Genomic DNA, 14,137 nt, shown 5'->3' with positions numbered 1-14,137 from the left:
GAGCAAGCTGGCACCTGCAGAGTCCCTACCTGTTATAGATCTCCCTGCCCCCCAGCAGTAGTTTTGTGAGTGATGCTAGTGGCCATCAGTTCATTTGCCACAGTTACACAAGGATGATTTCCTAAACATACCATGTGCCCCGCAGTCATTGAGAATGAGATCTAAGTCTTCTGTCTACCGAGATCTGGCCTTCGGTTTTTTCTCCTCCTTACCACTAGCCTTCCCCAGCTGAGTCCAGCACACATCTGGCTCCTGCGGGCTCTATATGCTGCTTTCTGGTCTGTGAGGTTGCTGCTCTCTCCTGCTCTTGTCTAGGGAACCCATTTTCCCACTATTTTATTTTTCTCCTCATTGTGATTACCTGACAAAGTACTTTGCACGAAAGCAGTGTCCAAATTTTCACTGACCTGCTTTAAATGTTAAATGTCCTTAAAATGGAAGTTTACCTACCATTGCAATTTTTTGTCTTTTCACATTTTAAGTTCATTTAAAAGAAATTTATTAAATGCTTAACTCTGTCCAAGGCGCTGTTCTTGCTACTTTCTGAATGATCCTAGATTTGACAAATGTCTTTTGAGGATTGCTTAAATGGTAAGAAAATAAAGTTAAAATGAAACCTATTTCCTTTTTCTTGATACGGTAGGACAGAATGGTTGCAGTTTAGAAAGAATTCATTAGTCCATATCTACCTGTGAACTTATAGTCGAGTTGTCATGAATATGTTCAGGACTCATTTTAACAATAGAATACTCCAGACAAGTAAGTGATAATTCATAATTTATAGAAAATATGATAGTTTATGTAGGTTCTATAGATTATGGTGATCAATAATATTTTCTTATTTGAAAATGTAAATGTGGTTTAGCTGATGGAAGAATTTTCTAGTAGCATATTTTAGGAATAACTAGTTGCTCATTAAGCAGGTTGAAATAAGATCTACGGAAACCTTGGTAAACCTGAATTGTGTTATGTTTTGTTGAGAGATATCTATGATTCCATTAATACAGTTCTTAAAAACATGTTCTAAACCTCAATTAATATATAATTATTTTTCTGTGGTAATTACTGTGTTTTCAGGGGACTATTATTGATAAAATTAATCAGAGGATGTCTTTAGATGGATCATTAAGTATATTTGGTCTCTGTTTGCTTTACAGTTTTAGCCCAAAATGTAAAATCACAAAACTTTAAAATACCTGGAGAAATTCATTGTATTAAAAAGTTATAAATGGGTATTCATTCATTCATCATTCATTCATTCATTCATTCAACAAGCGTGGCATGTACTGGGTATATTCTGAAAGCTCTGCATTATTTTAGGTACTGGGGTTGTGGAGTTCATGCCTGCTGCTGTCATGGAGTTTATGTTCTAGTGGGTGAAATAGATGGTAAACCAGGAAACACAAACACATACACACACGTTCAGAGAGTGAAGACAGTGAACTCAAGTTGTGTTGGAACAGCATTAGACTTTGAGATCAGGGTAAGGCTCCCTGGGGGCATGACTTTTTGCTTGAGAACTAAAGTATGAGAAGCAGCCAGTTCTAAAACTCCAATCAAGGAGCATCCCAGGCCAAGGACACAAAAAATACAAAGGTCACGCCTGAGTTCAGAAGAAGTTTGGCATGTTCACAAGTCAGAGGAGGTTGTGAGGGTGGATAGGGAAGGAGCTGGGGGGTAGGGGCAGCCTCAGAGGCAGGTGGACAGCTCTGGTGCAGACTAAGACTTCCCCCTGAGTGCAGTAGGCGGCCACTGTAGAGTTTTATGCAGGGAAGTGTTTTCTGTTTTTCCTGAGAGGATCCTGACTGCTCTGTGGCGAATGCAATCTCAGGAGCAGGGAGGAAGACTGAGCATCCTCAAGTCATTATAATGGTGAGAGATATGGAAGCTTGTGGTGGAGTTGGGTGGGGAGACAGGAGTGCAACAGCAGCACTGGAGCCAGAGTTGAAGGAACAGATTCAGGAAGCATTTGGGTGTAGAGTAGACAGAACTGCTGGTGGAGGTGGGAGTGAAAATCATTTCTCTCAGTGAAGTATAAAAACAGGATGACATGGAGGTAGTGACTTAGAGCATCCAGATCCCATTTTTGCTCTGTATCTTGAGGTAAAAGTTACTGCTGATATTCATTATTACGGTGAAACTGAGTTTTTTTCCAGGCACATGCAATTCAGACACACTTAAAGCATGTCCCCTCTTACAGTTGGCTGCAGTGAATGAAAAGAAATTAACTAAGCAGCTGGCAGCAGAACTAAGCCAATCATTTCATCTAAAAACATAAAGCAAGACACAAGGCGGTTTGTTTTGCTCATGGTCATTACTTTTTTAGAGCGAAGATTCCCTCTTATAACCTATACAAAATCAGGAAATCGTCTGACCTGTAGTTTTAAAATCATAGTTTCATACTTTTATATTTTTAGTTATCTGCAAAGTTCTTAGCCATGGTGCATAAATTTCAGAAGGTGGTAGCCTTCCAAATGATACGTAAGTCAAAGGGTCCTGGAATCTGCTTTGAATTCCTCCTTAACAAGCTGGCCCCCATCCTTCCTTTCATCTGACTTTTAAAATCATCCCTGGTGCCTTTGCATCACCGTGGCCAATGCTACCCTAGGGTCTTAGCAAGAAGGCTGGCCTTGGGGCCCCTTGTCCTCTACTGTAGAGGTGAGGGAGGAACAAGGAGCTGCAGAAGGGTTAAAAGTTACTAAGGGGCCACGGCGGAGCTGCAGGGCTTCCCATGCGATGATAGGGTTGAACAGATGTGGCTCCTGGTCCCCACCTCTGCTGCCGTTGAATACCAGCACTGGTTTGTTTGCTACACATTGACTTTGACAATAAGATTTGGCTTGAATGGAATACACCAATTCTTTAAAAAGGTTTAAGCACACTGTTTGAGGCTGTGGCAAACTTGCTCCCTCAGATGGTCCCAGTCCACAGTCTGTCATTTTTAATTAAGTTCTCAATGTGAATTGAGTTTCCACAGCCAGTAAGTAAAACTCACATTCCCAGTAATAGCCTTAAATTCCATGAGTTAGATTCCACCTACTGCTGACCCACCAGCTACTGTAGGGATTTTTCAGAGAATGTCTCTCTCTCTCATTCTCTCTCTCTCTGTCTCTCTTCTCTCCCCCCACCCTCTGTTTCTCTGTGCAGACCTCCATCCCCCCTACCCTAGACAGGGTCTTGCTAAGTCACTAAGTTGCCTAGGCCACCTCCTGCCTGCCTTAGCCTCCCAGAGTGCTGGACGTACAGGCCTGCATCACCGGCCCTGGCCCAGATGGCTTCTCTTTATGATATTTGTATCTCACAGATCCCCCAAATTTGTGGATTCGAAGTTAGATCAGTTCCTAGTTTCGGTTGACTTTTAAAATCCTTGGATCTCCTTCTTTTCTGAATTTGGGTACTTTGCCTTCCTTCTGGCTCCTGCGGCAATGCCTTACTCCTTTCACATCCATCGCAGAGACTGGAGCCCCAGGAGGGCTATTGGAGCCTTGTGGTGCAGCAGGAAAGGAGCTCTGAACTCCACTGGGCTTGGAGAGTGGTGTTCAGGCCTCTAACTTGGACACTGGAGTCCTTTTGCTTCCTGTGATGCCCCTGCTGGAATATCCCCCATGAGGCAATCTCCTATTGCCTGACTGTATCCATCAAATCATTACCCTTTTTAGCCCCTCAAAGCCAGATTCAAGTTGTTTCACAAAGGACCTCTGTACTCACTGCAAGCTAGGGGTTGTGGCTGGGCATAACTTTGAGTGCCCCAACAGTGTGGATGCTGGTCCATTCCAGAGCACCCACGTGTGTCTTCTGGGGAGAATGCTGCTTAATGCCACAAGCTGACCTAGCTGTGTGACGTGAGTCATCATAGTTTATTACAGGAGAAATCTTGCTTAAGCAACAAGGAAGAGAGAGATCATGTAAGTTCATGTGGGAAGCAGATTCGGAGCTCAAAGATACTCTGTTGGTAGTTTTCGTCTTCTTTCTGTAGGACATCTTCTCAAGTGAAATGTAAGAATAGCCCCAAGGTAGAAAGCCGGTGGCCCTCAGGTGTCGGGAGCAGGCTGTCCTGCTCTCCCCACCTCTCCCTCTCCTGGGATCACCTCAACAGCAAAAATCTCCTGAAAATCCTAGGGAACCTTGAGAGATACCTTGACAATTCCCACACAATGGGGTAAAGATTTCAGAAGCAGACACAGTATTTGCCTTGCAGGTGAACACTTCCTCAGGACTCACATCTGTCACCCTTTTGATGTTGGTCTTCAACCTCTTCTTCCTCCATTGTCCCGTTTGGTGGGCATGTGTACAGGTAGTCAGTCTTCTAGTGCACTGTAATCTGCCCTCTTCTGGTCCCTCACCCATGTGGCCACCAGTCATCTTCCTGATACTCACATCTGCCTTTCGCATTCCTTAAATTCCTCCCATGTTTACAGTTCCTCATAGGATGAGGGTCTAGGGCATTCAGCTGTGTCCTCATGGTTGTCCCTACATACCTGTGTCCCTTCTCTGCTACTCCCTGGAAAACACTTCCTTGTGGATCCTGCTCCTGATGTCTCCCCCACCTGCCAGCCACCAGGCCCTCCTAGTTCTTAATACAGGATTCAGACTGTGTGGCCTTGGAAAACCTTACAGCATTCAGCTTTTGAGCCCCACTGCATCCCTAGGCGATGGGACAGCCCCCAACACTCTATCTCAGACTTACTGTTCAGTTTCCGCTTGTGCATTTGCCCCACTGCACAGTGACTTTTGATCAACTTGTCTGTTTCCTTCACTTAAATGGAAACTCTTGGAGGGCAGAAATGTTTGCAGGAGGGGAGCTGACTGACTCACTTGCTGTCCGCAGTTTCCAGTCTCCTGGCAAATGCCTGACGCATAACACGCTCCACATTTGAATGAATGAATCATCAAGTTACCACAGATGTATTTGTTGAGATGTGAATGGCAGTTATTAAATAAATCAGCTCTGAGTTAATAAAACAGAAATCACTTTTCAAAGTTTCATTGTTGCAGGACTTTCAGTGTGCTCTTTCAGTGAGACCTCAGGTTTCAAAAGGAAGCTTTTATTTGTCAAGGCAGTAGAGGCATCCACTGTGTGTGGAAGTCTTTTCACCAATTTCAGTATTTAGAATTAATTGCATTCATAATCCAAGGGATGGGGACTGTCTGGAGGGTGTGTGTGTGTGTATGTGTGTGTGTGTGTGTGTGTGTGTGTGTGCACGTGCGCGAAGATGTGTCTGTGACAAATGACTGGAAGTTTTAATGAAGTGCTCACTTTGTCTTTCTGCAGGTGATGTATCACCAATCAGTATGTCTCCCATCAGTCAGTCTCAGTTTATTCCTCTCGGGGAAATCCTTTGCTTGGCCATCTCAGCAATGAACTCGGCAAGAAAACCCGTCACCCAGGAAGCACTGATGGAACACCTGACAACATGTTTCCCAGGTAATGAGAAAAGAACAGGGTCTTTTCCAAATGCAGGTATGCTCTGCGGCTCTAGAACTTTTAAATAGACTGCTCTTCCTGAAGTTTTGGATTTTCTCACCTGCACTGGGGATTAAACCCAGGGCTTTGATACTAAGCTACATCCCCAAAACCCCCCACCCTACCTTTGTTTCTTGTTTTAGAACAAAGTCTTGCTAAGTTGCCTGGACTTGGCTCAAACTTGCAATCCTCCACACTCATCCTTTCAGAGTGCTGGAATTACAGATGAGTGCCACCATGCCTGGCATTCTTCATGAAAACTGACCAGAAACTTTTCTTTTGTTCTTCAAAGTCAAAGCACCTGTGTTACATCGAATGTAATTTCACTGTTTGAGGTGCAATACTTTTTTAATTGGCGCTGAGCCAAAGAGAGAACTGGGCAAAAATCACCAGAATTTCCTTCAACATTTGCAAGCTAACCTTCCTCAAGTACATGAAAATGGGACTAGTCAGAAGCAACTGAGGATTTTAGTCCAAAGGGATTAAACTACAGAAAAATAATGTTAAAAATAAACATCCTGCGTGTTTGTGGCATGGCTTGATGAGTTGTAAGAAAATATTATTTGATAAATAAAATACATTTCTGCTTTTTTTTTTTAAATATGAAAAGAAGATACTGGCCCAGCTGTCTCTGGTGAAGGGAAGCCCTTCTTCCTGCCTTATACTTTGGATATCAAACTCAGAAGCTTTAAAATCCTTTTATTTTTATACAGTTTCATGAAAGATCATACGGTTCTCTCAGAATTGTTTTGTTTTTGGGTGACATGTCTACCACCCACTACGGAGCTATAAAATAAAGAATGGAGAGAATGCAGGGACAATATGTGACAGTAAGATGCTTGTCCCTGTGAAGCAGCTGATAACAATATTACTAAGTTGGAATCGTTTGTTGAGAAGTCCATATGTTATTTATACTTAACAGCATAACTGGCTTGCTAGCTTTTGTGCAAGTGAACTTTAATCCCAAGGCCTTGATCTTAGAGGAACTGAGAGGACCTAACTCCAGCTTTTTCATGTGTGTGACACTGATGACTATGGATCAACTCCAGAAGTTTGCAAGGAGACTGCACAAACTTGAGTCTGGGGCAGGGGTTTATCAGCTGTGGCCTACAGTGTCCCACCACTTGTTTTTATAGACAAAGTTGTCTTGGAACACATCCATGCCTGCCTGCATTTTCTTTGGCTCTTTATGCTACACTGGCTGAGTTGGGTATTTGCAACAGATACGTTATGCCTCACAAAGACTAGACTATTTACTACCTTCACAGAAAAGTTTTCTGACCCCTAGACTGAGGCATGGTGGTAATTATGTAAAATTTTGTTCAGCAATAGCTCCAGATGTTAAATTAATATTTTGTACAAAGTGAGATTTGTTTTCGGTCTGCCTTCCTTTTTTTCCTAATTTACTAGTACTGGGATGCCTTCCTGCTTATCTCTTTCCTTCCTTTTTTTTTCTTCTCTTCCTTTGATTATTTTCACCTTTCATCACTAAGCTATATCAGAACAAAAACACTCTTGAAAACTTAGTGCTTTCAATTCTATTTGAAAAATGTTTTCAGTGATAGTGATAATACTCATATTTGTATGTTTTTAAAGGTAAGTGTATTTACATTTTAAAATCTTTTAGAAAATAAAGTTTTGGACTCCAAATATTAAAATATTTAAATTTTCATTTTATGTGTACTCTATAAATAGAAAACAGTGTAGAATTTAGCTCCTGTTTGGTTCTGAGCATCCGTATTTTAGTGAGTTTTTAGTGAAAAGTTTTCTAGTAAAAATGTTTCATACACTAAAATAAACCTTATTATCATCTTATATAGGTAGAATTCTTTTCAGACTAACTCAGTGAGTTTTATATATCAGTTTCTAGTACAGTGTCAAGAATATTTTTTAAAAAGTTTAAAAAGAATAAATATTTGCCTCTCATGTTTCTAAAGAACTATTCATTCATTCACTCATCCAGGAAGGAACATTTCCATCAGGCTAATACTTGTTATACTGTTGGAACTAGATTGTCCTCGGAGGAAAGCTGATCTTAGGGAAATAGAATTAGAGCCCTAAGTCTGGGTGTAGAGTTGAAGCTGACTTTATTTTTGTTTCTTTGAGTTTTTTGTTTTGTTTTGTTTTGTTTCTGGTACCAGGAATTGAACTCACGACCTTGCACTTGCCAGGCAGGCTCTGTGCCGCTGAGCTAAATCCCCAGCCCGGAAGCTGACTTTAGAATTTACTGGGGATTGTTAATACGACTATACCATGTTCTGTTTCCATTTCCTCCTGCTGTGTTTTTCCTTGTCCAGTGTTCTTCCCAAACACAAAGAATAATCTAAAGAAGCCCACTGGGGCCAGGGATATAGCTCAGTGGCATAAGCACCTGCTTGCGAGGCGCAAGGTCCTGAGTTTGATTTCTGGTACAAAAAAAAAAAAAAAAAAAAAAGAAGCCCACTAAATGTGTTTACAGCTGGGTGCAGTTGGACACTTCCGTACTTCCAGCCACTCAGAAGGTTGAGGCAGGAGGATTACTTGAGTCCAGGTATTCCAGGCCAGTATCTGCAATGTAGTGACCATGTCACCCAAAAACAAAACAAGCCATTTTCAATCAAAAATGTTCAATGTATGAAACATGTGCATGTGCTCTTTGTTCTCACAGTTGATCAGACTTGAGCAATGAAAGCACTGTGTCGGTCTACATACCATCACATTGCTGTGCAGTGTCTTTAAATATCTATTTTTACTTTGGGAAATGGAGAGGTATGGAAAAGGAGTGAGGTCAGACTTCAGCCCTGTTAGAATATAAAGCTTAACTCTGTTCTTTAAACCTGAATTCAAAAATTGAACTCAGGATAACCCCGGATGTGATCTGAAAATGATGGAATATGCAAATATCTGTTACTTCTTCAGGTCAGCCCTACAGTTTTCTGGTAGAACTCTGGATTTTGTCTACAATTGAAAGCATCAGTCACTATTCCAGGGCTTAATAATAAAATAATAACCATAAATATCAGCAATTTCCAGTTAGGTCTTTAAAAACTGAAGATAAAGATTTGGGAAGTGGTTCAGATGGGGAGAAAAGAATGTTTATGGGTTCTTCCCTTCAAAATAAGCACTATTTGGGTGGTACTCCTGAAAATCCAAGACTCTGTAAAAGGCACAGATGCAGATTCTGTATGGAAGTTCTATCCCTTCATTTGGGAATAAGCGAAGGAACTGGTTCTTAGTAGTCGGTAAAGATAACTGCACCATGGTCATAATTCTTTGTAGTTTAATGAGTTTTTTAAAGATCATTCATGGAAAGCCCACAGTCAGCAAATTATATAATATACTTTAATGTTTGTTTTAATGTCATGGCTATTCGTGTGAATTAAACCTCAGCTTTTATTTATGAACAACCATGGCACATTATGTGATCTTGAATTCTTATAAATGAATCTTTGAGATGTAGTCAGTTTTTCATCTGGGCTTGTTAATCTTAATTACTGTGCTAACACCTGCATGATTCATGAGACGACAATGTGGGAAGTGTGTCCTCCTCTCTGGAGTCCTTATCTATGTGAATATGTCTTCTGTTATTCCCCAGAAGGCCCTGATTGTTAGTGGCATGTCAGAGCTCTTTTTAAGTTGCTTATCTTATGTGTAACCATTTTTTGCTCTGTGTTGGTGCCTAAGAATGGCATATGTAGGGCTTGGGTTATATCACTATTAACTTGCAATACTTGTGCATTTCTATATTGTACAGAAAGCTTCTCAAAGTTAGAAAAAATTACTACACTAGCCTTAAAATTATTTGCACAAGATTGTACATTTATCAACAATAAGCATTAGATTTTAAAAAAACTGGGCAACTCAGAAGTTAAATAATTACCTCAAGGAATACATTAACCTTGAGCAGTGTTATTTTTTCTGCCTTGCTCACTAATGTGCTTTGTAAAGTTGGTAATACAAATGGGTGCATATTTCACATCATTCTCAGGGAGCTTCTGTGCTTAAGAATTCAGGCCATTTCCAACGCCTTTGTGTGGTACTTTTGTAGCTTTCGAACAACTGGGGGAGCCTAAACTTTTCAGCTCACCCAGCTGTTCTGGATTGCTACTCAACATTCCTTGAAGGTAATCTGGATTTGCAGGGGTCCTCAGCTGTGTTGCTTACTTTTCTCTCGTTGCTGAGACAAAATAGCTACCATCCAAAATTAAGGAAGAAAAGGTTTATTTAGCCCACGGTTTGTGGAGTTTTCAGTCCGTAATCAGCTGGCTGCAAGGCAGAGTGGCACACAATGTATCAATCATTACATCAGCGAAAGTCGACACTACTACTAAGTGTTTAATGACCACTCACTTTGTGTCAAGCACTGTTCACGTGCACTGAACTCATTTAAACTCTTAATGACCCTATGAGGATAGGTACCATTGTTACCCACATTTCCATGTCAGCAAGCAGAGGTTTAGAGAAATTAAGTTGCCAGCTGCATTACTTTGCAAGGGCTACTATTTCTGAAGTACAGGCGACTTACCAGAAATTGATCATCTTACATTTCTGAAGACCAGAAGTCCCAAGTCAAAATGTCAGAAAGGTTGTTTGATTCCTTCTGAGGTCTGTACAGAAAGAATCTACTCTAGGCATCTCTCCTTGGTGGTATCTCTTCTCTCTGTAAAGGTCTCTACGTAAATTGACATAGTTGTATTGGATTAGGACCTACCTAATAATCTCATTTTACTTGGCTATAACTATAAAAATCTGATCTCTCAATCAAGTGATCTCAGAAGGGGATACTGAGGGGTCTGGATTTCAGCATATGAATTTGGGAGAGAAGTGTTAGTCAGCTTCTCATTACTGTAGCAGATATCTGAGATAACTTAGAAAGAGAAAGAATTTAATTTGGCTCCCAGGTTTAGGGGTTTCAGCCCCTGTTCAATTGGCATCATTACTTTTAGGCCTGTGGCAAGATAGCACACCATGGTGGGAGCACATAGTGGAACAAAAACACTCACCTTATGGCCAGAAAGCAAGAGAGAGAGGAGAAGCCTGGGATCCTGTAGGCTCCTTCAAGGGTACACTCCTGATGCCCCTAGAAACCTCTACTTTGAACAGTTTTCATCCCCTCCCAAAAGTGTCAGGATGGAAACCAGTCCTTTAATACATTTGGGGCCATCCCAAACCAAATTATAATGGGAGTGGTAGTACAGAGGGGCTGAGTAGTTCACCCAGGAACACTGGCCATCAGTGAGAACAGGGCTTTTGATGTAGAAGTTAGACTTCATAACTCAGGCCTCAGTCTCCACATCAAACTGCCCTAGTTGGATTGGGTTGATCCATGTGAAATGACTTTTTTCATGGCTCAGACACAGCTGAATATTGGGAGTATTTGTGATTTGACCTGACCTATTTGCAAATTTTGTTACTCAGATCAATTTTATAAACTATAAAGAAATGCAGAATGCCCAGTAAATAAAGTAAATGGGCTGTAGCCTGGAAAATTTATACTCTCTTAAGAATATACCCTTAGTTCTGTCTCTTAAGGTAGAGAAGACATAAAAATGCACACAAAGCCCTTTGAGAACAATATCAGTCAATGCACAAAGAAATATCTGTCATTTTTTTCTGAGTGTTTCTATTCTAGCAAATATAGGAGTTGTGGACATAGTGACTAAACAGACACAGTGTCTTTTCCTTTCTGAGTGTGCTTATTGGAACTCACTTGTTACAAACTAGGAAAACCACCTCCATCTCCTAGACTTACAGCCGGACAGAGAATGTTCTTTCCTGGTTGTAGCTGGTGCCATAGTGAGTTTCAAAACTAGAAGTTACATCATAGACAGTGGTCAAGTCTCATTGCCCTTTTATATGCAGTAATTTATAAAATTAAGTTATTAACCATTAAAAAAGCATATAGAGGAGTTCCAATATGGTAGACTCTACACACATTAGAATTGTTTACATGCGAAGATACCTTTTTCTAGCCTTGGTTTCCTAGTTGCTCTTGTTGAAAAATCCTTTTCTGTAAATTTATATCATATTATGTCAATCTTTTAATTTTGATCTTACTTAAAAATAGTCTGTTTCACAGTTAAGGTTAGTAAAGACGTGTAACAGTAGTAGCAGTCTAACTCCACTAACTTCCAGCTCTCCCTTCCATACTGTTTTTTCATACAGTATAGAAATTTACCCCCAGCCTACTTTCAGTTTTTATACTTTCTCATTCTATAGGTAATCATATTTACAGAAGTTATAAGAGAAAACTAGGATTTACACTAAACAAATACCTTTGGATTCTGCTTTCACTTTGAAGCTTGGCAATATGAATAGAATTCTAAACATCAGGAATCAACAGCACGTTCCCGCTAAGTTCTCATGAGTGTGTTTCTTTTTGATTTTAGGTGTTCCAACCCCGAGCCAAGAAATCTTACGGCACACACTGAATACGCTGGTACGGGAAAGGAAAATCTATCCGACTCCAGATGGCTATTTCATTGTGACCCCACAGACTTATTTCATAACTCCTTCCCTCATAAGAACTAACAGTAAATGGTACCATTTGGATGAGAGGATACCTGACAGGTCTCAGTGTACCTCTCCACAACCTGGAACCATAACGCCCTCTGCCTCAGGCTGTGTCAGGGAAAGGACATTGCCCAGAAACCACTGCGACTCTTGCCACTGCTGCCGAGAAGACGTGCACAGCATGCACGCATCGACTCTGCAGAGGAAACCTGCCAAGGACTGCAAAGACCCTTACTGCCCTCCTTCACTATGCCAGGTGCCACCCACTGAAAAGAGCAAAAGTACTGTAAATTTTTCGTATAAGACAGAAACTCTCTCAAAACCTAAAGATAGTGAAAAGCAGTCAAAAAAGTTTGGGCTCAAGTTATTCCGGCTAAGTTTTAAGAAAGACAAGACCAAACAACTAGCCAATTTTTCTGCCCAGTTTCCTCCTGAGGAGTGGCCCCTGCGAGACGAGGACACACCAACAACTATCCCTCGGGAAGTGGAGATGGAGATCATTCGGCGTATTAACCCTGACTTGACTGTGGAGAATGTCATGAGACACACAGCGCTGATGAAGAAACTTGAAGAAGAAAAAGCACATAGGAGTAAAGCAGGATCCTCTGCTCACCACAGCGGAAGAAGCAAAAAGAGTAGGACTCACCGGAAGTCCCATGGGAAGTCTCGGTCACACAGCAAGACAAGAGTGTCTAAAGGAGACCCTTCAGATGGTTCACATCTGGAGATCCCTGGTGAAAGAGAGTATGATTTTTGTGACCCTCTGACCAGGGCACCCAGGGAGGGCTGCTTCATCATTGAACACAAAGGAGACAACTTCATCATGCACAGCAACGCCAACGTGATCGAGTCCCATTTCCCCATGACACCAGAATGGGATGTGTCTGGAGAGTTGGCCAAAAGGAGAACTGAGATGCCTTTTCCAGAACCTTCCAGGGGAAGCTCCCACTCAAAAGTACACCGAAGCCACAGCCATACTCAGGACCGAAGGTCCAGGAATGAGAGATCCAACAAAGCCAAGGAGAGATCCAGATCAATGGATAACTCCAAAGGACCCCTGGGTGCGTCTTCTCTCGGCACGCCTGAAGACCTGGCTGAGGGCTGTAGCCAAGATGACCAGACCCCTAGCCAGTCTTACATTGATGACAGTACTTTACGGCCTGCACAGGCTGTTGGCCATCAAAGGGCTCACATTTCGTCCACAAGCTATAAAGAGGTATGTATTCCAGAAGTAGTCAGTAGTGGCAAGGAACCTTCCAGTGCTTGTAGCCTTTTGGACCCAGGCAAACCCCCCGAGAGTTTGCCGTCCTACGGTGAACTCAACTCTTGCCCCACAAAAACAGCTGCAGATGACTACTTCCAGTGCAACACCTCCAGTGAGACAGTGCTCACGGCACCATCGCCTCTAGGGAAGAATAAGGAGGACCATGACACACTGACCCTGGTGGAAGGGGTAAAAAAGTTGTCTCCATCTGATAGGCAGGCCCCCCATTCCTCCAGGGAGCCTGTTGTACACAAGGAAGAATCCCCAAAAGGACCAGGTGTGGGCCCTGCCACTTCGGGCGGAGTGGCTGAAGGGATTGCCAATGGACGCCTGGTCCAGCACCATGGCGCTGAGCCCAGCAGCCTGGATAAGAGGAAAGAGATATTCAGCAAAGACACACTGTTCAAACCTCTTCACAGCACCTTGTCTGTAAACAGCTACCACAAATCGAGCCTGTCCCTCCTTAAATCTCACCCGAAGACGCCTGCTGACACAATGTCAGGCCGATGCGAGAAACTGGAACCTTCTCTGGGGACCTCGGCAGCACAAGCCATGCCCACCTCCCAGCGTCAGCAGGAGTCAGGAGGGAACCAGGAAGCTTCTTTTGACTATTACAATGTCTCCGATGATGATGACTCTGAGGAAGGGGCGAATAAAAACACAGAGGAGGAGAAAAATAGAGATGATGTAGGCACCATGCAGTGGCTCCTCGAGAGGGAGAAGGAAAGAGACTTGCAGAGGAAATTTGAGAAGAACCTCACCCTCCTTGCCCCGAAAGAAACAGACAGCAGCAGCAACCAGAGAGCTACCCATTCAGCCCGGCTCGACAGTATGGACAGTAGCAGCATCACTGTGGACAGTGGATTCAACTCCCCACGGTAGGGAGAGTTATTTTTCTACATACACACACACACACA

General features: G+C 42.3%; 1 protein-coding gene across 6 annotated transcripts in view; it reads left to right on the top strand.

The window, feature by feature from the left end:
- Stox2 (storkhead box 2) overlaps positions 1-14,137 on the top strand; it is a 234,401-nt gene that overhangs the window by 208,822 nt on the left and 11,442 nt on the right. For all 6 annotated transcript variants that reach the window (XM_013513105.1, XM_005373496.2, XM_005373498.2 and 3 more), the window contains 2 exons: positions 5,273-5,425; positions 11,833-14,098. In XM_013513105.1, the coding sequence (XP_013368559.1) occupies positions 5,293-5,425; positions 11,833-14,098 (2,399 nt within the window). In that variant the 5' untranslated portion in view covers positions 5,273-5,292. The remainder of the gene's footprint in view (positions 1-5,272; positions 5,426-11,832; positions 14,099-14,137) is intronic.

Source organism: Chinchilla lanigera, unplaced genomic scaffold (genome assembly GCF_000276665.1).
Source record: "Chinchilla lanigera isolate Chin_1 unplaced genomic scaffold, ChiLan1.0 scaffold00002, whole genome shotgun sequence".
NCBI classification, from domain to species: domain Eukaryota; kingdom Metazoa; phylum Chordata; class Mammalia; order Rodentia; family Chinchillidae; genus Chinchilla; species Chinchilla lanigera.
The sequence above is the reverse complement of the archived record's forward strand: the minus strand, read 5'-3'. Positions and strand labels throughout refer to the sequence as shown.